The sequence below is a fragment of the Phaseolus vulgaris genome, chromosome 9 (assembly GCF_051622355.1).
Source record: "Phaseolus vulgaris cultivar YP4 chromosome 9, ASM5162235v1, whole genome shotgun sequence".
Taxonomy (NCBI): domain Eukaryota; kingdom Viridiplantae; phylum Streptophyta; class Magnoliopsida; order Fabales; family Fabaceae; genus Phaseolus; species Phaseolus vulgaris.
Window position 1 is genome coordinate 25,314,551 of NC_143506.1, and position 27,658 is coordinate 25,342,208.

Genomic DNA, 27,658 nt, shown 5'->3' on the forward strand with positions numbered 1-27,658 from the left:
TATGCACATTTATAATATTTATTATACATTAACTTTATCCATAAATTTTACTTTAAATTATAATTTATTAAATTATAATTTATTAAATTATAATTTATTAAATTATAATTTATTTTATAAATATTTTTTCTTTATCAAATTGTAACACTAATAGAGTATCGAAAATAATATGTTCCAATATAATAATTTTTTTTAATTATATAAAATTATAATTAAAAAATAAATAAATCATAATTACAATTTTTTTTTCTAAATAAAATTTGTGAAAATTTATTAATTGCGTGATGCAATTGAGTTAACGAGGATAAGACTGAATCAGCAGTCAGCACCCACGCAACATTGATGTACACAGCCGTCAACCTAATTTATAGAATAAGCAATTTATTATTATTATTATTAGTTATTCATTATTAATTTACTATATTAGCGATATTGCTTTCACGTTAGGCTGACGTGGCAGTCCATAAATAAATAGTGCTGTAAAAGTATCAATAAAACCATACCTACATAATAAGATAATATTTCAAAAATTTTAAATGATATTTAAAAATAAAATAATACATATTTCATACAACTCTAGGAAGAATAAGTATAAATTAAAATTAATTTAAGAAATTCTGAAATAAAAAATTGTTTTAACACCAATTTTAGACTAAATTCAACATGTGACCTAACTTGGCCTCGAAAGGCACTAATGCAGTTACCAAAATCAAATGATAACTGTTTATAAATCATAGAAAGATTCATTTGCTGAGTCTCGTAACGACGTTTTGTATATGCGTTTCGCGTTTCACACGATGAGGAAGTTTGTCACCATCTTCTCCCTTTTCAAATCTAAGAACTTCTCCGTTTCGCTAATTCCAAATTCTCCACGCTGTTCCAATCAACTCCACCCTAATTTCAGAAACCTCACGCAGATTTGCGATTTATCACTCTCACCTCTCTCTTCGCATCGATTTGTCTCCACTACCGCGGAGAATCCTTCCACATTGAATAGGAATGTTCATCAGGACCAGGTACTTTTTCCTTCATCTCCTGCTTTTTCACTTTTCCACCATTCCATGGCTTTTTGTTGCATTTTCTGATTCGATTTCTCTTTCTGCGCTACCTTACTATTTTTATGGAATATAAGAAAACAAAACAATTAGGAGTTCAACAAGAGCTTATTAAACTAAAAAATAATTAAGTTAACTGATGTGTGCGTTATTTGATAATTAATTAGTATTTGATAGATGAAATAACTATTTTTTATGTAGAAAAATTATAATTTCGTCCATCAAATTTGTAACTTCATGGCTATTTTGAAAAAAAAAACATAATTACTCATAAAAATAATAAATAATATATATATATATTTAAAATTATATCATTTTAATATAATAAAACTGAGAATACACATTAAAGGAATATTCTCACTAGTGTTAATGATAAAATGATTATACGGAAATTAATAATAAGAGGTAATTATTTTTATTTAAAGATTAAATAAAAAAATTCGTTTTCCTTATTTACATTTTCAGAATCAAAATGACTATATATTTATTTTTTCTTTTAGCTTTTAGTTTGGTCCATAAATTTTATTTAAAAGTTTTTCTAATCCGGATTTGGATCTTGGCTGGGTCCAATATCCAAAAATAAAATAAAAAAAATGTATTATTTTTGTCTCTACGTAAATGTGAAAACACTCTAATTATATTCCGATTATATAATTAAAAATTTATTTTAAATTTTGTAATTTAAAATTAAAAAAATATTATAAATTATATAATTCATAATATATTTGTGAGTTTAAAAATATATTTTAAATTATTTACTCTAAAACGTATTTTAAATTATATAATTCAAAATATATATGGTTGAAAAGGTATTTATGAGATTTGTATAATTTAAAATACATTTATGAATTATATAATTTAGAAATACAATTCATCTTATCTTATAAAAAATCTAGAAATGTATCTTAAAGAATATATTTTTGAATTACAATGTCTGAAATGTATTTCTATATCAAAACTTATTTTTTACATTATGTAATTTTTTTATAATCAAAAGATCTAAAGTATATAAAATTTAGATTTTTTTAACATTTCTTCGAAATGTAAAAAGAAAACATGGTTTGCAAAAATGGGTTTCGAATACGAAGTATTATTGTCTATGTTGGTTTGCTAATTTGATTGTTCGATTTCATTTAACTACTACTGTTTGTTGGGTTTGGTTGGATGAAAAAAAGTGGAAAATTAAATCAAGGAAGGAAGTGTATCGTTTTGATAATTTTTCGTGCAAATGTAAGAGGAAAGGAGTGGAATGTGCGAATAACAAAACATAAACATACGTTGTGCTTTTTTTTTGTTTGTCACAATTCATACTAAAACAATTCTAATATAGTTGAGATCTATTTTTTATCTTTTCAATTTTTTTAAAATTTAATAAATGAATAAAATAATAATAATATATAAACTATAAAAAAAGTCAAATAAAATAATATTGTAATAAAAATATTTTTTTGTCATAACTCATACTAAAAACAATTCTAATATAGTTGAGATCTATTTTTTTTATCTTTTTTAAAAATTTAATAAATGAATAAAATAAAAATAAAAATATATAAATTAGAAAACAGTCAAATAAAATAATATTGTAAATAAAAATATTTTCTTTCATTAAAACTATCTCCATTTCCACTCATCCTTTCTCTTTCTTTCTTTTCTCTCTAACAAACGAAGTGAAAACTATTTAATGAACTCTATGCATAATTAAAACTTGGATGATACGAACGACGACTATGATGCAATTTTTCAATATGGATTTTTATTCATAATAGGAAATTTAGATGGTGTACACCCTAAGTGGAATTTGCCAAATTGCCAAACAGAATTCAAATTTTGTTGTTTAGCTAATTCTCTCTTAGGAAAACAGTTTTTGTTGTAAGCCAAAACTATATATAGGTTCTTTGTTTTGTTTTTTTTTTAAGAATAATGAGAAGTTCTCTAGTTTCCTGTATCCTCTACAATCAGTTTCTTGAAGAATTGAGAGTGAGTGTTTATGGAGTAAGCCATACTAATTTTTAAGAGGAAGGATGGTGACCACCAAGGATTTAGAAATCCGTATGTAATCATTGGACTACATTCCAAGATGCGCAAGAAGCCACTAAAGAGATCTTTGGAGTCGATGCAGCATATGCTTCAAGAATTTAGTTTCTTCAATCACAGCTTTGAATGGAGGCAATGCCATTTTGAATAATGTTGATTTCTGTTTCATCTGATATGAGTCCTTCGGTTCTTGAACGTGCACATATACAATTTCCTATGTTTGATGGTACTAATTTCATGATTGGAGAGCAAAGGCCGAACAATTATTTGAATTGGAGTCTACCCCGGAAGCACAACGTGGGAAGTTGTTGCTGTTATCCATGGATGGAAAAGCTTTCTCTTGGCAGCGACATTACATGCATCAGCCTAGTTTCTCAAGAACAAGTCTTGGGAACAAATTTTAGAGGATGTGGCAGGTAGATTTGTTGATAGTGCTTTTGAAGATACGGTGGCTGAATAATCAAGATTGCAACAACAAGAAGAATCGGGAGAATATTTGGAAGCTTTTGATTCTCTTTGGCTCGTGTAGCAGTCTTAGTATCGATGGCCTTAAGTTTTTTTTTTGTCGGTATTAAAGACTAAATTAGAGAAATCTGTGAGAATTCACAAACCTCAGTCGCTGCAAGAAGCTGTGCATCTTGCAAGACTTCAGGGAAGACATTTTAAAAGATTTAGAAAAGAAAATGTTGCAAAGAAGTGCGGCCAGTACTGACACTCAACCAAGATCTACAAGAACATGGTCAGCTCCAATTATTTCTCTTAGGATTCCTTCTATAACCAATTTAAGTCAGAATCAGTACACACCCTCTGTGTCTACACCAGCTACTGCGGATTCTAAAGGTAAACACTTCAACCTCTATATCTCGAAAGGAAGTTAGTGACAGGATTGCTAAAGGCTTGTGTAGATTCTGTGGTGAGAAGTGGGATAAAAATCATAGGATGAAATGTAAAATTTGGGGAAACTCAATGCTATCTTCTCTACTCAAAAGTTTCTTATTCCTTTGATAGAGGGTTTTTTGGATGAACTACATGAGGCATGTTATTTTACCAAACTGATGAGGATATCCATAAATCTGCCTTTTGAACCCACCGTGGGCATATAGATATCCCCATTCTCAAAAAGAAGAAATTGAGAGACAGGTGCAACACTTATTGTCGACATGATTTATAAGAGAAATCACTAGTTCTTATGCTTTTCCTTTGGTGTTGGTGAGAAAGAAAGATGGTTCGTGGCGGTGTTGTATAGATTTCAGAAAAATTATAAGTCAAAATTATATATAAGTTCTTTGTTCTATTTTTTTGGAGAATAATAAGTTCTCTAGTTTTCTGTACACTCTACAATTTCTTAAAGATTGAGAGTGAGTGTATAGGGAATAAGTCATACCAATTTTTGAAACATAACATTTTTTTATTCATAGTGTCAGGATGGTATGTATGAGCCTTAATGACCCTTAATCTAGATGAATTCTTTGTACCAAGATATCAAACGGGGTTTGGATAACTTCGATCCTTGAAGGAAACTCGGTATGAACTCTTCATTCGTGATGCAAAAGTTGAATGGTACGCTTAAAGAATTTTTTATTGGTAATGTAAAATCGGGATGGTATGCCCCAAAATAAAACTGTTGAAAGAATTCTTTATTTGTAGTGTAAATTCAGAATGGTGTAACCTAAAATGGCCCTTTACCGATTGCTAGATGAATGTTTTGTTCAATGATTCTAAATCGAGATGGGGATACCTTGAGTATGAACTCTTTATTCATGATCTAAAACGTGGACGGTAAGCTTGACCCTTCGTGGCTCTAAATGGAAAATTTCTTTATTCATAATGTAAAATTGATATTGTATGTGTCTACATACCTTCAGTTGACCTGCAGTGTGAACACTAATCATATCGGAAAGATGTTGGGATGGTATGTCATATAGCCTTGATGATCCTGAATATAACTGCAATTTGAATTTGAGCTAGATTCTCTAAATTCCCCTGAATTCTGTATTAATAAAGTAATTCAGGAGGACTAAATTTGTTCCTTGGTGACCCTAACTTCCCGTGGTATGACTTGATTCATAATCTAAAATTGTGATGATAGTATATGGATTGAGAGTTCATGATCCAAAATGCAATAGAACCATGAATTTTTTATTCAGAATGTTAAATTCTGATGCTGTCTAAAGGAGCGAATATTTATGAAAAATGAAGAGTTGGAATAATTTCAGTTTGGATACTATATGAATTATTAAATACCACTATATCATCAATGTAAATTTATTTGTTTTTCCTCCTATAATTAGAAAGCAATACATTCTTGAATTGTAGGAAGCGTCATACTGAGCTATGTATATGAACGTTTGCATCTAACTGGATATTGCAGGGCATTGATTTTCCTGGAGGAACAGTAGAACTCATCCCTGAAATGAAGTTTATATCAGAATCAGTTAAAGAGAGAATACCCTGCTACCGTGTCCTTGATGATAATGGGCAGGCGATCATGGGTCATAATTTTGTGCAGGTTTTCACATCTTCGACCTACCATTTCACAATTTTTGCTTGTCCAGAGGGAAAGTATATGGAAATGAAACTGATGGATATCAATAATATTAGGTCAGCGAGGAAGTTGCTGTTAAGATGTACACTGACATGGTTACTCTCCGATCTATGGATACTATCTTCTATGAAGCACAAAGACAAGGTAGAATATCGTTTTATGTGACGGCAATAGGAGAGGAGGCTATTAATGTTGCTTCAGCTGCTGCTCTTTCCATGGACGATGTTGTTTTCCCTCAGGTTTCAAATGCATGACACAAAGAAATTAGTGTTTTTAAACTTTTGAATTTATATTCAGAAACCTATAAAATGATTTTCGTAGTTATAAAATTTCCTCGTAGTTTATCATATGTTTTGCTTCTTTGGTTTGTTTGATTAAGGTTGGAAAATGATTTAACAAAAATAACAAATTTGGTTGCATGCAGTATAGGGAAGCGGGAGTCTTGTTATGGCGTGGTTTTACTCTGCAAGAATTTGCAAACCAGTTATTTTCCAATAAATATGATAATGGGAAAGGAAGGCAGATGCCAGCTCATTATGGTTCCAACAAACATAATTACTTTACAATAGCATCAACTATTGCGTGAGTATTAAAAGCTTTGATATACAAGGCTTTGATGTTTATTTCTCTATATATTTATCCATCTATGCCTCTTTGCATCATGAATATGAAAATTACAGAATGAAAAATTTACCTTGGTCTATAGTACACAAATTCCCCATGCTGTTGGAGCTGCTTATTCCTTAAAGATGGATAAGAAGGATGCATGCGCTGTAACTTACTTTGGTGATGGTGGATCTAGTGAGGTAACTTTACCATAATAGAAGATCCATTTCTCCCTTTATCGAAAAATAAATTTTGTTGGAAATTAAATCAACCAAACATAGATCTAGAACATAAACTCTAGGCAATATATTATCACTTTAGGATACAGTTTTTTCGTACTCAAATACCTATTTCTAGTTTTGGAATGTGCGTATTTTATTTTATTTTCCAGTTATCTCATTCATGTAAATGGATGCAGTGCAATGCTTTTTGTTTTCATTAGCAAATGATCTTTAGTAACTTGAGAACATTTCTCTTGTCATATTCTTACGCATTGTTTAATGACAGGGAGATTTCCATGCTGCTTTAAATTTTGCAGCGGTTACAGAGGCCCCAGTTATTTTTATATGCCGGAACAATGGATGGGCTATTAGTACCCCCATTTCAGATCAGTTTCGAAGTAATTTTCTTTTCTCTCTATGGAAATTTCTTCCATTTGGTCAGGTTTAGCGTTGTCTTGCAGTATCTATAGGCGTATTGTGTACCAGGTTATGTGTTTATTGTTATGCATAGGTGATGGTGTAGTCGTGAAAGGACAATCATATGGAGTCCGTAGCATCCGCGTAGATGGCAATGATGCCCTGGCCATCTACAGTGCTGTTCAAACTGCTCGTCAAATGGCAATTACTGAAGAGAGACCAATTCTAATAGAAGTAAAGTGACAATTTGGGCTTGGTTAAAAGAAATTTGGTAGTGTGGTCCAATATCAAAGCATTTTAATGGCAGACCAATGTTTTATTTGATTCTTTTTTCAGGCTCTTACGTACAGAGTGGGACACCATAGCACATCAGATGACTCCACCAAGTATCGTCCCGCAAATGAGATTGAATGGTGGAGAGTGGCACGTGATCCTGTGGCTAGATTTAGAAAGTGGCTAGAAAATAATGGTTGGTGGAATGATCGGGCAGAGTCAGAGCTTATAAACAATTTGAGACAGCAGGTTATAGACATAATGTTGATACTAGAATCCATACTAATACATCACAGTGTCTAACAAATTCATCTTACTCTAATTGCTAGTCCTATTATGTTGAAGTAGTTTCCAGTAATAATCTCCCTTTTCCCTCTGGACCACACAACTCACTGTTCTCACTTTAGTGTTCACTCACACACACAAAGGTATGCTCTCACAACACAGTTGTTGGTAGGATAGAAGTAAAACTGTTATTCTTTCATTCAAAGCACCTTAGAATGACTTATAAACCCCCTTTCTGTTACAAAACTAACTACTAACTCTATTTTAAAAGAGTTATATAACCCCTTTCTGTTACAAAACTAACTACTAACTCTGTTTTAAAAGAGTTATATAACAAATGTCCCCTCCATGAACAAGGACTTGACCACAAGGCCCGACCCCTACACCCATTTAAAGTCTGGAAATTTTTGTTGCATTTTATAGAGGTTTCTCCTAACTGCATCTTCTGGATTTGTCTCAGTCCATTGCACCAAAACTTCAGTTACAGATTTATTGTTTTGTTTCTTCATTCTACGAGCTAGAATAGCCAATGGTTGTGGAATGAAATGACCATCACTGTCAGCAAAAGGTAAAGTTGTAGATACTGGTTTATTTCCATGCGATGGTTTGAGTAAGGAAACATGCAAAAGATTATGAATCTTAGAGTCAGTAGGTAATTCCAGTTTATAAGCCACATTGCCAATCCTTTCTAAAACCTTGTAGGGACCATAATATCGGGCAACTAACTTGTGGAAATAGAGGAAGGATAGCCATAAAGAGCTTCAAATGGAGTCAACTGTATAGCTGTATGAAATTTGGTGTTGTACCACAATTTCGCAAGAGGTAAGTACTCAGTCCACTTGGAAGGAGTGTCCTAGGAAACACATCGAAGATAAGCCTCAATGGATTTGTTTACAGCCTCTGTTTGACCATTTATCTGTGGATGAAAAGTCGTTGAGCGCAGCAGCTTGACACCATTCTTGTGCATCAACTCAATCCAAAAATGACTCATGAACATCCGATATAATGTCCTGTGGCCAGCCATGAAGCTTGATAATATTGTCCATGAAAAGGGATGCCACCTTAGCCTCCAAAAGGATGTGCAAGTGGCAAAAAATGAGCATACTTAGTTAAACAGTCTATAACAACAAAAATCACAGTCATAAAACAAGATTTAGGGAGACCAACAATAAATTCCATGGATATAGATTTCCAAGGTCTATCAGGAATAGATAATGGTTGTAATATACCCACAGGAAATTGAAGTAAAGGCTTACATTTTTTACATAGATGACAATGCTGGACCCATTTTTTTACCTCCTTCTGCATACCCTTCCAATAGAAGTGATCTTTAATCCTTCTATAAGTCATCTCATATCTTGAATGGCCTCCAATCGCTGAATCATGAAAGTGTTGGAGAATCTGTTGACGCAATTCTGCATTGTCTCCCACCACTAACTTACCTTTTCTCCTCCATAAATCATTCTCAAAAGTATAATGTTTATGGGGATTTTTAGTCAAGCGAATACTATCAATAACATTTTGAAATTTTGATCTACTGGCCAAGAATCCTTAACTCTCTGAATTAATTCAGAAGTTATTACAAACATTGAAGCTAACTTACCTTAGGTAGGGTTTCGTGACAGCACATCAACTACTACATTGTTTTACCTTTTTTGTATTCAATGTGGAAATCCAAACCCATGAGCTTGTCCAAACCCCAATTCTGTAACATTGTTGTAGGGGGTTGCTCCAGCAAATACTTCAAAGCCTTTTGATCTGTTTTTATTACCACGTATTGATCTAAAAATAATGCTGCCACTTTTTTACTGCAAATAGAATAGCAAAAAATTCTTTCTCATATGCAGATAACAATTGATATTTAGGTCTCATTGCCTTACTTAAGTGTGCAATAGGGTGATTAGATTGCATGAGCACCGTTCCAATCCCTATTCTTGAAGCATAAGTTTCAATAGTAAAAGATTGCAAAAAATTTGGTAATATTAAAACTGGAGCAGTGGTTATTGCCTTTTTTTAACCTGTGGAACCCCACACATAAGGAATATCTTTTTGCAGTAAAGCTGTCAAAGGTGTTGCAATCTTACCATACCCCTGAATAAAACGTCTATAGTAGCCAGACAGTCCCAAGAATCCACGCAACTCCTTTAAATTGGTAGGTTGTGACCATTCTTGAACAACCAATATTTTTTCTAGATCAGGTTGGACTCCTTGCATAGAAATTTGATGTCCCAAATAATTTACCTGTGTCTTTCCAAAGCTACATTTCTTTTTATTCTAAAATAAATTATGATTGCGTAATAAGGTCAACGTTATGTCAATGCACCTAATATGGTCTACCCAAGTCTTAGTATAGATTAATATATCATCAAAGAAAACCAATATGAATTTCCTTAAATAAGAATCATTCATAAGATTTTGAAATGTAGCAGGGGCATTGCTAAGACCAAAAGGCAAAACTACCCACTCATACAGCCCACTATGAGTCCTAAAAGTTGTTTTATAAATATCCGATGGATGCATTCTAACCTGATTATATCCACTTCTTAGGTCTAATTTTGAAAAATAAGTAGGCCCATACAATTCATCCAAAAGATCCTCAATCAAGGGTATATGAATTTTTTTTTAATAGTCATAGCTTTCAACTTTCTGAAATCAGTGCAACAACGCCAATCTTTTTAACCAAAACCAAGGGAGAAGCATAACAACTAGAACTCTCTCTAATAAATCCAGTTGATAACAATTGTTTTATGTCTTTTAATTTCATTTTTCTGGTTGTGAGGATACCTATAAGGTTTCAAAGAAACAGGAACATCACTATTTAAAATGATTCTATGGTCATACCTTTTAGGTGGTGGAAGTTGGGTAGGTTCTTGAAAAACATCTTCAAATTGAGTTAATAATTCATCCAGTTGTTGTTGTTGTGCACTCGAAATGCATAAACTGAGAATGGGATGCAATATGAAAAGTAGTTGCACCTTGTATGGCTAATAACATAGGTTGACCCTCTGCAAGCTTAACTTTATTGGAAATTTGAATATTATTATTTTGTTGTTTTTCTCCTACTAAAGTCACCCCTTATCTCCCTTATGGTTGAAAGACATAGTTAGTTGTGCACAATTCCATACAAGCTCTCCTAATGTTTGAAACCATTGCATGCCCAAAATAACTCTAAAATTAGTACTAGATAAATACCAAAAAGTCAGTCTGAAAACTCTGATTATGAAACTACTAGTCAATCCCCAAACACTGTTTAGTGATTATTAAAGGAAAAGAATGAATAGAGCAAATCCCTTGTGTATATTGAACACATAGGGTTATGTTTATATAGGAAAAGAAACATATGGGCTAAGCCCATTACATAAATATGAGATATTTAACAATATCTATAATATCTCATAATATCACATAATATCTAATTATATCTAATAATATCTAATAATATCTAACACTCCCCCTCAAGCTGGTGCATATAGATCATATGTGCCCAGCTTGTTACAAATGAAATCAATCCTAGGCCCTCGTAAGGGTTTAGTAAAAATATCTGCTAATTGATTATTTGAATTAACAAACTCAGTCTTGATATCTCCCGATATAATCTTTTCTCGAATGAAATGACAATCAATATCAACATGTTTTGTCCTTTCATGAAAAACTGGATTTGAGCTAATATGAAGAGCAGTCTGATTATCACATATAAGTGTCATTTGAGTAACCTCTCCAAATTGCAATTCTTTAAGTAACTGTTTAAGCCAAATAAGCTCACAAGTAGCCGAGGCCATAACTCTATATTCTGTTTCTGCACTAAATCTTGCCACAACACTTTGTTTCTTGCTCTTCCAAGAGATCAAGTTATCACCAATGGAGACACAATAACCAGAAGTTGATCTTCTATCAAATGGAGATCCTGCCCAATCAGCATCTGAATAACAAACGATTTTAGTATGGTTATTATGACCATATAACAAACCTTTTCCAAGAGAGCCTTTAATGTACTTCACTATACGAATGAATGCATTCCAATGATCTTCACATGGAGAATTAAGAAATTGACTCACTACACTGACTGCAAAGGAAATATCAAGACGAGTAACAGTGAGATAGTTCAATTTTCCAACTAATCTCCTGTACTTCTCAGGATCTGAAAGAGGCTCCCCCTAATTGGGTAAAAGCTTGAAATTGAGATCCATGGGAGTATCAACAGATTTTGAATTCATCAACCCAATTTCCTCCAAAATATCTAATGCATATTTTCTTTGAGAGATAACAATACCAGTATTGGATTGTGCTACCTCAATCCCCAAGAAATATCTAAGTTTGCCAAGATCTTTTGTCTGAAAGTGTTGACAAAGGTGTTGTTTTACTTGTGAGATGCCATGGTGATCACTGCCTGTAAGAAAAATGTCATCAACATATACTACGAGATAGATACACCCAACACTCGAGTGACGATAAAAAACTAAATGATCTCCTTCACTGCGAGTCATACCAAATTGTTGAACAACATTGCTAAATTTTCCAAACAAGCCCTAGATGACTGTTTGAGGCCATATAAGGATTTGCGAAGACGACATACCAATCCAGAAGACTCCCCCTGAGCAACAAAACTGGGAGGTTGCTCCATATAAATTTCTTCCTGCAAATCCCCATTAAGAAAAGCATTTTTGACATCCAGTTGATAAAGAGGCCATTGTTGAAGAGCATCCATAGCTATGAATAAGCGAACAAAGACCATCTTTGCTACTGGAGAAAAAATATCACCATAGTCTAAACCAAAAATTTGGGTATAACCCTTAGCCACAAGACGAGCTTTGAGACGATCAATAGTACCATCAGGACAAACTTTGATAGCAAAAATCCACCTGCAACCAACAACAGATTTCCTAGATGGTAAAGGAACAAGTTCCCAAGTTCCATTATTCTGAAGCTCATTCATTTCATCAAGCATGGCCTGATGCCAACCAAGATGAGCTAAGGCATCACCTACAGATTTTGGAATGGATACAGAAGAAATAGACGAAAGGCAGGTATAAAAGGGTTGAGTTAGTCTATGGTAACTCAAAGCAGTATAATGTGGAGAGGGATTACGAGTAGAACGTATACCTTTACGGATAGCAATAGGCAGATCAGGTTCAACAGTCGGAGGGGGATGAGGTGTTGGCACCAGAATAGAGTCTGCTGATGGACGATGAGACGTTTGACGACGACTATACACCTGAAGAGTTGGTGGCGGTGGTGAATCGTTAGGTGCACTAGGCACAACAAGAGGAATATTAACTTGATTAGATGAAAAAATTGAAAGAGAAGGACAAGACTTAAAGTAAAGGGAAGATTCACTGAAGGTGACATCTGCTGAAATAAAATAACGGTTTAAAGACGGTGAGAAACATTTATATCCTTTTTGTGATCTAGTGAACCCTAAAAAGACACATTTGTGTGACTTAGGAGATAATTTATTAAGACCAGGATTAAAATTATGAACAAAACATGTGGACCCAAAAACTTTGGGAGGTAAAGAGTGGAGAGGGTCATGTGGAAATAAAATAGAATGAGGAATTTTGTTATCTAAAACTGAAGATGGCATGCGATTAATGAGATAACATGCACAAAGAACAGCATCACCCCAAAAACGCTGAGAAACATCACCATGGATTAAAATAGTACGAGTTGTTTCAATAAGATGTCTATTCTTACGCTCAGCTACCCCATTTTGTTGAGGTGTATAAGCACATGAAGTTTGATGAAGAATACCATGAGAAGCCATAAATTTTTTAAAAGAATGAGAAAGATACTCACGTCCATTATCACTGCGCAAAGTTCGGATGGAAATTCCAAATTGATTTTTAATTTCATTGTAAAATATTTGAAATATAGAAAACAACTCAGAACGGTTTTTCAATAAAAATACCCAAGTACATCTTGAATAATCATCAATAAAAGTAACAAAATACTGAAATCCTAAATTAGACTTAATACGACTTGGTCCCCAAATGTCAGAGTGAACTAAGGCAAAAGGAGATGAAGCACGTTGTGAGACACTACTAGGAAAAGAACTACGAATGTGCTTCCCTAACTGACACGACTCACACGATAAAGTAGACATATTAGACAAACTTGGAACAAGCTATTGCATCTTGGCAAGACTAGGATGACCCAACTGAGCATGAATGAGAGATGGAGAATCCATAATCGCGCCAACATGTGCAGAGATCTGTAGTTGATAAAGTCCATAAGACTCACATCCGGTGCCAATCATCCATCCCGAACTCCTGTTCTGTAAAGTAACAGAATCTTTGGTAAAAGAAATAACACAATCAAGGGAACGGGTGAGACGACTAATGGATAATAAGTTAAATGGAGACCCAGGGACATAAAGAACATTATCAATAGATAAAGAAGAAAAAAGATTAATAGTACCAACACCATGTGATGGTACCTTATATCCATTGGCCATGGTAACCGAAGGTAAATAACCCGTAGTAGATAGCGAAGAGAAAAAAGATTTATTACCAGTAATGTGATCAGTGGCACCTGAATCTAGAACCCAAGGCCCATGGGAAGTGGAGTGAGTGAGGCTAACAAAAGATGTACCTGAATGTGCAACAGAAGCCGTGGAACTAGGGTTCTGACGATCCTCATACCATTTAAGAAATTCATTGAAAATAGCAGGCTGGCCTGGGGTATCAATTGAAGTATGGTCCATGGTAGAAGGTTGCACATGGGCAATTTGAGCAACTACAATAGATCTAGGAGGACGACCATGTAAGGCATAACATCTGTCAATTTTGTGGCCAAGTTTGCCACAATGGTCACACTTGTGACGCACTTTGCCCGGCTTGTGAGGGCGAGTACGATCATTATGTTGGGAGACTAAAGCAGAAGAGTCATCAGCATGAGACGTTATATCAGTGGTGTGTTTACCTAGATATTCTGCCATTATACCATCAAGACGTTTGGGAGCAACAATTGTGAGAAGATTTTGACACACACCATAAAGACGTTGAGTATCATTGGTGTATAATAATTTTGCTTGTTCCCAAACTTCTGAACATGTCTCATAGGTACGGAAAATTTGTTTTAAAGATGAGTGAATGGTCGATTTGATAACAATGCATAATTGAGCATCAATTTTCAGCAACAGTAGGATGAGTAAGATGATCAACATAACCTTGACACTTAAGCCATAATTTAATATCTGATGCCCAAGTGTCATAATTGGTTCCATCCAATTTGTCAATGGAAAGATGATCATTGACGTAATTAGTATAAATAGATGAATCCGGCATAATGACTGCGGAAGAAGCCATAGCGGTAGCGGCAACGAAAGAAGCCAAGCGGCAGCGGAAAAAGCCATAGAAGATAAGGACAAATCCAGTCACCGGTTAATTGGCGGCAGCAACAAAGATGAAGGCTCCGACAGCGATTCCGGCAGCGTCTCCAGCGAAGGCTCCGACGAGATTCCACTGAGTTTCCGGTGACGAATCCGGCGAGATTCCGATGACGGTTCCGGCGACAGGTCCAACGAGATTCCAGCGACGGGTTCGACGACTCCGACGACGACTCCGACGAGGTAGTGGTAGCTCCGGCGAAACAGTGGGGCGGTGGTTGGAAAATTCCAATGAATAGTGGGTTCACTAATAAAAATTGAACCCTAAACCCTAACCTTATGCTCTGATACCATATTAAAGGAAAAGAATGAATAGAGTAAATTCCTTGTGTATATTGAACACATAGGGTTATGTTTATATAGGAAAAGAAACATATGGGCTAAGCCCATTACATAAATATGAGATATCTAATAATATCTATAATATCTCATAATATCACATAATATCTAATTATATCTAACAATGATTATGAGTTGTCTATCCGAAATCACAATTACTAAAAAATCATTTATGAAAATTGTCTTTAAACCCAATGATTTCATCCACTTCTCATTAATAAAGTTGTGGGTACTACCTATGTCCATTAAATGGAATGCTCTGTTTTTTAATCATACCAGTTAGTTGTAGAGTACTCCCACCAGCCACTCCTTGAAGTGCATGTAAAGAAACATGTACTGACGATTCATGCAACAATTCTAGACTCTGTGTAATTAAATTCATCTCCGCATCTTTGTCTGAAGCATCCTTTTCCTTCATTTGATCTTGGGAAACAAAAATAACATGTAATTTGCCCCAAACCTTACATTTATTTCTATGGTTCTTATCCCATTTTTCACCACAAAATCTGCACAACCCTTTAGAGATACGATCACTTATCTCTTTTCTGGAAATTGAACCTGTAGTAATAGTCTTGCTGTCCAATCCTAAGAGTGGCTTAAAGGAACTTGGTGCAGCATGAGATTGTAATGTAGTAATAGGTGCAGATTTATGGTAAAACTGGGACTAATTCCCAGTTTTAAAATTTTTGTGTTGCTCCTCTGAACTTCCCATTGAAACCCCATGAATTTCCTTGGTCAATTCCTGCAATAGATCTTTCGGGAGACGGGCTAACTGCACTGCTTCTTGAAGAGTAGTTGGACTGTGTAAACAGACTGATTTCTCCAATCTTACCGTTAAACCTGACAAAAAAAGAAACTCAAAGTCTTTTCGTCCGAAACCATAACTCTGGCCAACAGATTGTCAAATTTTTCCAAATAATCAACTAAAGAACTTCCCTGTTTTAATTGAGTTAATTCAGCCATAGGATTATCAAAGGTACCATCATCAAATCTTTGAGCCGCATCCTTCAAGATTTGTGTCCAAGATTGATGTTGGAAATCAAAAGTCTTAATGTAGTGACTCTGCCACGCAAAAGCCTTGCCCTCCATTTAAAGCAACAGTAATCTTGCTCTTTGTTGTATTGGGTGTCCTCTAATTCGAAAAATTGCTCCACTTTGGCCTTCCAATCCCGGAAATTGGATCCATCGAATGATGGAAAAGGCAATTGGGTTCGATTAAGCACCGAGAAGAGTTCTTCACAAGTTCTTGATTTGTGAAAGAAGAAGATGGAATCTGCTGTAAACTGCTCCCAACAAACATGGAAGAAATTAAACCTTCAATAGCTTGTTGTAAACCTTGTAAAGATTTCTGGGTTGCTGCTTGGGAATCTGCCACCAGTTTCTCCAAAAAATCCACCCTTGATTCTAATTTTTTATTGGTCACCATCTCACCTAGAAAGTTGATACCACTGTTAAAGTAGTTTCCAGTAATAATCTCCCTTTTCCCTCTGGACAACACAACTCACACTGTTCTCACTTTGGTGTTCACTGACACACACAAAGGTATGCTCTCACAACACAATTATTGATAGGATTGAAGTAAAACTGTTATTCTTTCATTCAAAGCACCTTAGAAGGACTTATAAACCCCTTTCTATTACAAAACTAACTAGTAACTCTGTTTTAAAAGAGTTATATAACCCTTTTCTTTACAAAACTAACTACTAACTCTATTTTAAAAGAGTTATATAACATATTAATAGATGGAATCTTAAATAACTTTTCAATATGTGTTACTTAATTGTCCTTATCTTTAACTGTAATCATTTCCCTATCAGTGTCCTGAACATGGAGCATGATTCTTGGCTTGGTTCGGTAGACTTCTGTGTTTATTTTTACACAAGTATTTTGTTGGTGGACCTGTTTTAACAAATTTACCTTGATACCCCATGTCTGTGGTATAAGAACTCAGTTTGTTGTGGGTTGTAGTTTTGTCATCATCATAATAATGAATACTGAAACTATATTCATTGGATTTCAATATGATGATAGCTTTTAGAAATTATTCCTTGAATAATTACACATGCCAAAGGTATGGAGCATAGTGCATTTGATAAACTTAGTTCGTTGGAACTACAAAAAATTGTACCCAGGATCTTGTACTTCTATTTTCAAAATCGTGAATACTGTAGGCACCTCTTAAAAAATTTCTTCCTTGGTGACAATTCCTGGAACCAAGGGAAATATGACAACTTCGTTTATGATCACAATTGAAGTTGTATTACTGTTTTGAATTTGATTTAGGCGGCTCTCACAAACATTATTCAATTGTTGTTCTTACTAATAATTTTTCCTACTACAGCTTCTGCACACAATTCAAGTTGCAGAGAGTGTAGAGAAACCTCCACTTGCAGAAGCTTTTCGTGATGTTTATGATGTTCCTCCATCCAATCTCCGTGAGCAGGAGCAATGGCTGAAGAAGATTGTAAAAGAACAGCCCGAAGAGTATCCAGGAAATATTTCTGGGTAGACTTCAATATGCTAAAGCAAATTTCACTGCTGCTAATAATTTACATGTCCTGATTTTCCACTAGACTATTTTCAGTTTTTTTTTTAATTTTTATATTATGCGTAAAATATTAAAATTGATTTATAAAAAATATAATTATATAAATATATAATAGGATCTTAATTAAATTATGAACCATTACAAATTAAATTTTAATAATTGATTGAATAATTTAATATTATTAATTTTTTCCATTCATCTATTTGAGATTATTAATTCATTAAATATTTACATGATTTAATTAGTTTTAATATATATATATATATATATATATATATATATATTAAAAGTAAAAATAAAAATTAGCTTACTAACATGTAGTTTACTCTTTAGCAAAAAAAAAAATCCAAATTACAAAATTTCCTATCCATAATTATCCAAATCCATATTAGTTTTAATCCATTTAAATGGATTTATTTCAAATCCAAATCCATATTTTTGGATTTTAAATCCAACCCATTTAATTGGATATGGATTAAATATAAGATTAGATACATTTTTGGATTATCCAAATTGCATTTTGGGTTGGATTTTGACTCGGCCGATCCAGGTTGAGCCAAGAAAATCAGGCCTAGGTTGAGCAAAGTCGGCCAAAGTCCACTTCGAGCTGAGTCGTCCTAGCCTTTCCGAAAGAGTTCTCCAAAAATGGCAAACAAATTTTGGATCTCTATCCAAAAACTATGGAATATTGTTAACATCATCCAATTTATGACAGAATGTGAAATGAGCCATCTTGCTAAACCTATTCACTACCACAAAGATGGAATCAAAACCTCTTTGTGTCCTAGGAAGCCCTAAAATGAAATCCATGTTAATGTCTTCCCATGGAGAATAAGCAAGAGACAAAAGAGTATAAAGTCCATGAGGCATTGTCTTAGATTTTGGTTTTAAACATGAGATACATCTATGACAATGTCTTTGAATTCTTTCCTCGTATGGGGTCAAAAGAATTTTTCTTTTAAAAGCTCAAGAGATTTATCAACTCCAAAATTACCCATGAGACCTCCTTCATGTGACTCTTTAACAAATTGTTTTCTATGTGTTCCTTGAGGTATACAAATTTTATGTGAGTTGATTTTAATGTTGCACATTTTATGGGTTGCATCATCCAATTTATGGCTGGGTATGAAATGAGTCATCTAGCTAAACCTATCCACTACCACAAAGATGGAATCGAAATCTTTGTGTCCTAGGAAGCCCTAAAATGAAATCCATGCTAATGTCTTCCCATGGAGCATAAACAAGAGGCAAAAGAGTATAAAGTCCATGAGGCATTGTCTTAGATTTTGCTTTTAAACATGAGATGCATCTATGACAATGTCTTTGAATTCTTTTCTCATATGGGGTCAAAAGAGTTTTCCTTTTAAAAGCTCAAGAGTTTTTTCAACTCCAAAATGACCCATGAGACCTCCTTCATGTGACTCTTTAACAAAGTGTTTTCTATGTGTTCCTTGAGGTATACAAAGTTGATGTGAGTTTATTTTAAATTTGCACATTTTATGGATTGCACTTTGTTTATGATTTTTTTTAAGAAGAATATGGTGAAAAATCCAAAGAAAATTCTCATTGGATACGAACTTAACCAAGTGGTTAAGTGTGAAGGTTCACTTCTAGTGGGAAAAGAGAAAAACACAATTATATGGTGATTTAGATGATGATGGGTGGAAATGAAAAGCATATAAGGTAAAGAGAATACAATGAAAACCTAAAAGGAAAAGACACAATAGCATAAAGAATGGAAGAAAAGTGGTGTAAAGAAAAGGAAGGAAAAAAATGAAAGATGAAAGAAGCTTATGGAGATGAGATGTTGTCACGCCACTTGGAGGATGAGATACTCCAAGATGAGTGGTGTAGAGCTGCCACTTGAAGTGTAGTGCACTCAAGATAAGACCCAAGGATAATAGAAGACTCAACTCACTAAAAACTATGACAGAGTTTCTTTACTTTCAAAATTCAATGTGTCCAATACATGAGGCAAGACACTCTATTTATGAGAGAGTGTCATAGAGAACAAGATAGAGGGGTAGGGGTGTCATTTGTGAGAAACCTTCTAGAAGGTAGGTCAAAGAAACCCTAAACCTAGAAGCACTTGTCATGAAAGGTGGGTTTGGCACAAGCCCAATTTATGCTAAGTACACCCCAATTTATGCCAAGTGAACACAACTCTAGCTTATTATTCTATTTGGACCCCAAAGTGAGCCCAATTTATTTACATAAACTTGTCCTTTAAAAAGACTAGAAGAAAGAACATTTGATGCTCTAGCCTATGTTCAGTTCTTCTTCTGCTGAGGTCCTTCTGAAGTTTGGTGGGACCTTGTCTTGGATGTTGAGATGACTGATTTAATTGTGAAATGTCTGTTGTGTCCTTGGTTATTCCTTGACTAATTGGGTTGTGTCAAAAGTTTTCCTTCTTTAAATAAATACCCCTCAAAAACATAAAATCCTCCTTTATTATGTTGACAACTAGAAAAGGTGGATGCAAAATCTTGATCATTTTCATAAAGCTTAGGTATGTTTTCAAATCCAAGAATTTGGGCTCCAAGTTTAGAAAAGATGGCATGTCTCTGAGATAGAGCATTTGCCACAATATTTGTACTGCTTTTCTTGTATTTGATAACATGGAAATTGCTCTAGAAATTCCATCCATTTTACATGTCTTTTGTTCAACTTATGTTGACCGTTAAGATATTTTAAAGACTCATGATCACTATGAATGACAAATTCTTTTGAAACCAAATATTGTTCCCAAGTCTACAGGGCCTTTACAAATGCATATAGCTCTTTATCGTAGGTGGGGTAATTGAGGGTTGCACCATGTAATTTTTCATTAAAATATGCAATTGGGTGTCCACCCTGCAATAACACTACACTTATACCTACTCCTAATGCATCACACTCTAGCTCAAAAGTTTTTGAAAAGTTTTACAAAGTGAGTTGAGCTTTCAACCTTTGAAATACTTGCTCATGTTTCTCTGTCCAACAAAATGGAGTGTCTTTCTTCACTAACTCATTGAGTGGTAAAGCTAGACTTGATAAGTTGGGAACAAATCTTCTATAAAAACTTGCTAACCCACAAAAGTTCCTAACATCTCCTACATTCTGCGGTGTTGGCCATTCTTGAATGACTTTGATTTTCTCGGGGTTAACATGAACCCCATTTTTGTTGACTATAAAACCTAAAAATACCACACTATCAACACAAAAAGTGCACTTATCTACATTAGCAAACAAATTGTTATTCCTAAGAACTAACAAGACTTCACTAAGATGACTTAAATGAGACTCTAGACTCTGACTATACACTAAAATATCATCAAAGTAAACTACTACATATTTACCTATACAATCCCTAAGGACATATATGTTAGAATGTATGGCTTTAAACTAGAGGGGGGTGAATGGTTTAAAGAAGATTTTCGCAAACTTTTTAAGATAGAATGAAATTCTTTGCAAGAAACCAGATTTAGGAATTCAGTTTGCCAAGAACAAAGCTCAAAACAGAAAAGCAATAGAAAAACAATCGGTTGTTTATACCATTATATAACAACAATTGAAATTAAAGAGTTTAAGGAAGAGAGAAATGCATGAACAGTTTATACTGGTTCACTCTTAACCCAAGAGCTACATCCAGTTTCCCAGAAACCACTGGGGAATCTACTAGGTAATCAAATCCAGATTACATACACACACCACCAAAGAAGTGACCTTGATCCCCTCAAGACACACACTTCCTTTGGCTCAGCAGATACACCACCAAGAATGTTGATCTTGACAACCTCAAGAGCACACAACCCTTCTTGGCTTTACAACACCAGAATGTACACAAATCACAGAACGAATTACACTATTTACAGAATCAACTGAAATCAATACAGAGTAATCCTATTCCACTTCTCTCTTGAATAACCAAAGCTCAAAGTTCAAACTCAAATGCTTCAAAATCTCTTTGAAAAACTCAAATATGTTTTTCTTTCTTGTTGTTTGTTATAAAACATTAACAAACTATTTATAGTATTCAAATCTTGGTCAAAGAATTTAAAGCAGGAGCGTATTCAGTTATGAAATCAATTAAAGCTCTTTTAACAACCAAAATTGTTTCTGTTAAGATTCTAAACAAACAATCGGTTGAAATAGCGAATCAATCGGTTGTTTGGTTTTGGCAGCAAGTCAACCATCCAAAACAGTTTTCAAACTTTTTCAAAAACACCTAAGTATAAAACAATCGGTTCTTTCGACAAAACAACAGGTTGTTTTTCACTTAGTTTGAAAAACACTTTAATCTTAAAAGATTTGAAAACACTTAAGCTTTTGATTCAACAAAACGTGGATTACAAATATAATCTAAAGCACATCAGCAACAGCAAGCACCTCCAGCCTTTCATCAAACAAAAAGGATTTGGATTCTTCAAAGCTTGAACACGCTTGATTCAACAATATAAGCCTCATGAAAGTGCTAGGTGCGTTAGTGAGACCAAAAGGCATCACTAACCACTCATATAGTCCAAACGTTGTCTTAAAAACAATTTTTCACTCATCACCCTCTTTGATTCTAATTTGGTGATAACCAATTTTGAGATCAATCTCGTAAAATATTGTTGACCCATGGAATTCATCAAGCATATCATCAAGTCTAGGAATTGGATGCCTATATTTGATGGTGATATTGTTGATGGCTCTACAATCACAACACATTCTCTACTTGCCATCTTTCTTAGGCACCAACAAAACAGGTATAACACAAGGACTTAGGCTTTTATGGACCCAGCCCTTCTCCAACAATTCTTGAACATGGTATTCTACCTCCTTAGTCTCTTCCGAATTATTTTTGTATATTGTTCTATTTGGTAGACTAGCTGCAGGCACTAGGAGGTAGAACACTGGGTTTTGAAAGTGTGGCATTACATCAAATTATTCAAATAGAAGAATTTTTTTAACATCATTTTTTTGCAAATTTTATTCTATCTGAATGACCTTGTGGGAAGGAGCACTCTTCTCCCAAGCCTCAGCATTGTCCCTAAGGACTATCCTTTGATTTTCAATATTTTTTCTTCTCATTTTATCTTTTTATTTTCATTTGTACTTGGTCTTCAACCACTTGTGTAGGTATTAAAGGATAAAGTACACACTTTTTAACTTTATGGGTAAAAGTGATCTTGTCGGTAAGACCATTATGGATGATTTTCTTATCAAATTGTCATGGCCTTCCCAACAAGATATGTCAAGCTTCCATGGGTACTGCATCACATAAAACATTGTCTTTGTAGTTCTCACAGAAAGACTAACTTTTACCTATTATAGTTAAGTCCCCATCTTCATTCAGCCATTGTAACTTATAGGGTTTGGGTGGGGTATAACTTGCATATCAAGTTTTTCAACCAACATAATGCTACAAAAATTGTAACAAGAGCCACTATCCATAATGAGAGAACAAGTATTTTCTAAAATTTTACATTTTGTATGAAAGATGTTCTCTCTTTGTGTTTCAAGCTTCACACTAGTTTGATTGTTGAAGGTTATTTTATTAATCAATAATCTCCCCTCACAAGGATATGCCCCTCACTCTTTTCTTTCTCCTCCTCCTCACTAAACTCATCATCTTGGCTACTATACTCATCTTTTCCCCGTAGGATCATGGTTCTCCTATTGAGACATTGAGATGCTATGTAGCCTCTACCAAGACATTTAAAACATTGGATATCTCTAGTGCGAAATGTGAGGTTTGCATATCTTTTTCTCTCTCTCTCTCTATGTTTTTGGGAGTTTCTAACTTAGATATATCTTTAGAAAAACTTTCATCCCTCTCTTTCTTATACTCCTTCTTGGGATAAGAGCTAGAGTAAGAACTTTCCTTGCGACTTGACCCTTTTCTCAAATTTTGTTTCTCAACTTTTATGCAAAGTTGGATCAAGTCATTCAAGTCCCTGTAAGGCAAAAGTTATACTTTGTCTCTTATCTCAAGACTAAGTCCACTTAGAAACCTAGAGATGGTAGTGGTTTCTTCCTCCCTAATAGAGGCTCTCATCATGTAAAACTCCATTTTCTTCCTATACTCCTCTACACTCATATTCTTTTGTTGCAGTCTTTGGAGCTTGTCCATCAACTCCCTATTGTAGTATGAAGGAATATGACGGCATCTCAAGGCTCCCTTAATATCATTCCAATAGGCAAGAGGAGGGTCCTTGTGGAGACGTCTCTCTCTCTTTAGGGCAGTCCACCAATACATAACATTTGATTGAAAGCTTAAGGTGGCTAGGTGATGGAACCCTGAGAGATAGAGCAACCAATGAGCTAACCCAACCTTCTAGTAGGATGACCATGAGCATGACACAGGACTCAGGGCTAGGTCAAGATCAATCCATAGCCAGTGCTTCAGAGGCTATTATTTTAGAGAATTACCAAGAGCAGAGCCCACATAATTGGAGTTGAGCACCAACTATTTTCTTTATTTTTAATTTCATTAAAGTAGGGTGTATTTAGTATAATTTGGGTTTATGTCAAACCCACCTTCTCTCCATGTGCCTCCTAGGTTAGCACTCATTAACCTACCTTCTAGAAGCTTCCTAAAAGGTGCAAAATTTTACCTAGGAATTAAACCTAGCCGCCCCCTACCCCCTCTCCCTCTCTTGTTTTCCAAGGCATTCTCTCCTATAAATAAAGTGTCTTGCCTCTTGTATTGACACATTGGAATGAACATAATAAGAAAACTATGCTTGAGTGAGTGTTTCTCCTAAATTTTAGGTCTTATCTTGTGAGAGCATACTCCAAGTGGCGACTCTTCACCACTCATCTTGGAATTCTCCATGCTTCCAAGTGGCGTGATCATCCACCATCTTCCATAAGCTTTTCTCATCTTTCTCTTTTGCTTTCTTCCTTTACGCTCTTCCATTGCTCCTTTTCACTTGTATTCTTTATCTTCTCTTCTTTTAGTATTCGATCATCATTTTGTTATTTACTATCTTATTTTTGTTTCCATTTCTCCATGATCATCTTCACCTGTATATTTTTTTTCTCTCTAGAAGAGAACCTTCACACTTACTTAACCACTAAGTTCATGTCCAGTGACAATCTTCTTTGGGTTCTCACCATATTCTGCTAATCCAAAAGGCATAAACAAAAGTGAAACATCTAAAATGTGTCAATCTAAAATCAACTCACATCATGTGGTATTCAGAGCATGGTTATCTTTTACTTAATTTTTGTTTTAGTTGATTTTCTGCTTTAAAATTCTAGCACATTTCAATTATGTCTTTATCTACCTTAAAAATAAGGTAGGTCAACCCTAGTCTCAATTGGTTGACTTTCTCTTCTAGTTCTCCTAGGTGTAGGTTGATATTAGTCATTGATTCTAAGACTCTCTTCCTTAGCATGAGAGTCACTAAACCTAGAACTAGATGGGTGAGAATGTTTTTTGTGTATTCATCTCTTTCTTTAACAAGTTTTAACTCTTCCCCAAGAATTCCAAGATGGGAATCCCTTTCTTTCTTTTCTTTAATGATTTGATTCTCATGTTTTAATTATCTTAGTGTAAGTGATTGAATATCTCTAGCTATTTGTTTCAAAATAAATTTAGTAGAGCTCAAATCACTTTCACTAAGATTACATGTATGTTTAGACATGTTAAAAGAACTTTGCTATAGAAGCAATTCCCAAAGAGAAAAATAGGCTTAGTGAAATAGGTAGTTTCCCAGGAAAGGGAGGTGGATCACTATGATGGCTTAAGTACCAAGCCTTTTGATGACTTTTCTACGAAAAGTGCATCGCGTTGTCAAAAGTAATAATTTGTCCCTAAGGACGGATATCGAACCCACAATGAACAATTTAATAATCAAGTAAAATATTTACTAAATATAAAACAAAATAATAAAAGTTTGTTGAGATTTGTTATGATGACAATGATTAATAAGAAAACAAGTCAAATAATTTGTTGCTTCAATTGGAAAAGTAGAGACTGGAGTTCATTTTTCTCACTCTTTTGTATTTTGATTAGCATGACAATATTGTGTCCTTTGATATATTGATATTGATGCCCGTATGAAAATTATTTATATCAATTCCTCGCATATAAAATTATTAAGATGCTTCCTAAATATCGATTCCTCGCATATTTATCAAAACAACTTATCATTAAGATTATACGTTGATAGCAATTAACATTTCAAATATATTCATAGCATTTAAATATGTTAAGCATTATCGTTTGGGTCAGAACCTTAGAAGTACTTTCTAGTCAAATCTAAGTTTCGATATCATGGAAAACCAAGCATTACAAACAAAACAATAATATCAATCATCAATCAAGAACAAAATATTATGTTTATATATCACCTCAATACATAAGAGTTTGAAAAGATTTCTCTCAATCTCAAATGGTAGAATTAGCCACACATGATGACGGCTACCTCCTATAGGGTTTCTAACACCTCTTATTCCCCCAATTGGATTACAATTCCCTCAATGGTGTTTTCCTCTCGATCACTGATGATTAGGGTTGTGCCTCAAGCCTCTTATTTAACCTAATTTGCTTGGACTTAAGTGAATTCTCATTTGGGTGTTAATGGGCTCGCTTGGGCGAGTTTCACGTAAAAAGGCCCAACGCTTCTTGAGCAATCTCGCTTGAGTGAGATCCACTAGTGGTGTCTGGCTTGAGCGAGTTTGGGCGAGCTTTGGTGAGTGCTGGTGCGTTCCAACTTTCCCTTTTTAGCTTTGTATATTCTCCTTTTGCCCAGTCATCTTCATTCTTCCCTACAATCCTGAAATTAATAAAAAAAATTGGAATAAATCGTTCTTATTTAAATTAAAATTGCAAAATATGTAAAAAGGTATAATTTCATAAATTAAGGGTTATTTTACATTTATTTTATTAATTAATATTCATAAGTGCCTATATTTTAATGTGAAATATTACAGAAATTTGGCACTAATCACCTTTCCTAAATTGAGACTATCTCACAACACTTCACAAACCTTTCTCTAAGCAAATTACTAAAAGCACAACCAAAGATGAAAACCCTTAGAAAAAAAAAATATGAAAAGCAATAAAACAATTGAAAATTCTAACAAGACAACTTTAAACTAGACGATTTACTAGGTAAGGCTTTTTAGCACCTTGGACCTTGAAGACACACTCACCGAACTAAAAAGACAATTAATCCGATAAGTAAAAGTTATGAAGCAATTACAACTCAAAAATAAATACAATGAAATTAGCTCAACAACTTTTTTATGCACTCTAAAAATTGTTGCTCCTATTGCCTTGTGTTTGTGTAACTTTTAGGTTGCTTCTCCCTTGCTTTACCTCCTTAGGATATTCAACCTATGGTGTCCATTTTTTACCTCTTTAATGATGTAGCTTGCACCACAATTTTCAGCTCCACAACTCATTAAAGATAATTCAATCACTTTCACAAACAAAGGTCAAACAAATTTAAAGCAACAAAAGCTCAATTTAAAAATAAGGTCAACTTCAAAGAAAGTTTATAATAGACATGACTTCAACTTAGTAGACAAGAAATTGACAAGAAAAAAATTAAGGTTAAAAAAAAAGGATAGCACACAAATAGAATCCTAAAGAAAGGGTCTAGAATAGATGAAATAAACCAAAATGCATTACATAATTTTTTTACGAAAATTTTCACAACTTGCTGACTTTATTCTGAACATAATATTTGAAATTAGACTTTGAAATTTTAACTTAAAACTTCAATGTATAAGTTGAATATTGGCACTGGAAATCCATAGCAACAGTGCGTCAATTAGTTGCAATAATATTTTCAAATTCGCTGCTCAATTCAAATTTTCAAAGCCAATTTTTTTTTACACTTTGTATGTTTTTCATTTGTCAAATTTATTATATTTTAAATTTTTATGTAATTATTTTTTTCACTTTCTCAACACCTTAGTACTCAAATCCAGAGTTTCATATTTTTTCACCAACAAATCAAATTATGATAA

The 27,658-nt window shown here is 34.0% G+C and overlaps 1 protein-coding gene across 4 annotated transcripts; it reads left to right on the top strand.

The window, feature by feature from the left end:
• Window positions 1-665: 665 nt before the first annotated feature.
• On the top strand, window positions 666-17,731 carry LOC137820834 (2-oxoisovalerate dehydrogenase subunit alpha 2, mitochondrial). 4 transcript variants are annotated; one of them, XM_068625103.1, is made up of 9 exons: window positions 666-1,016; window positions 5,461-5,598; window positions 5,691-5,873; window positions 6,059-6,216; window positions 6,341-6,440; window positions 6,748-6,859; window positions 6,973-7,112; window positions 7,215-7,400; window positions 17,501-17,731. In XM_068625103.1, exons 1-9 carry the CDS (start codon window positions 777-779, stop codon window positions 17,666-17,668), a joined length of 1,425 nt encoding a protein of 474 aa, XP_068481204.1. In that variant the 5' UTR covers window positions 666-776; the 3' UTR covers window positions 17,669-17,731. The 4 variants fall into 4 exon arrangements, 3 of the variants coding, with proteins under 3 accessions (XP_068481204.1, XP_068481205.1, XP_090151129.1); XR_016515450.1 differs by having other exon boundaries at window positions 671-1,016; window positions 6,315-6,440; XM_068625104.1 differs by lacking the exon at window positions 666-1,016 and adding an exon at window positions 2,992-3,929.
• Window positions 17,732-27,658: the final 9,927 nt, after the last annotated feature.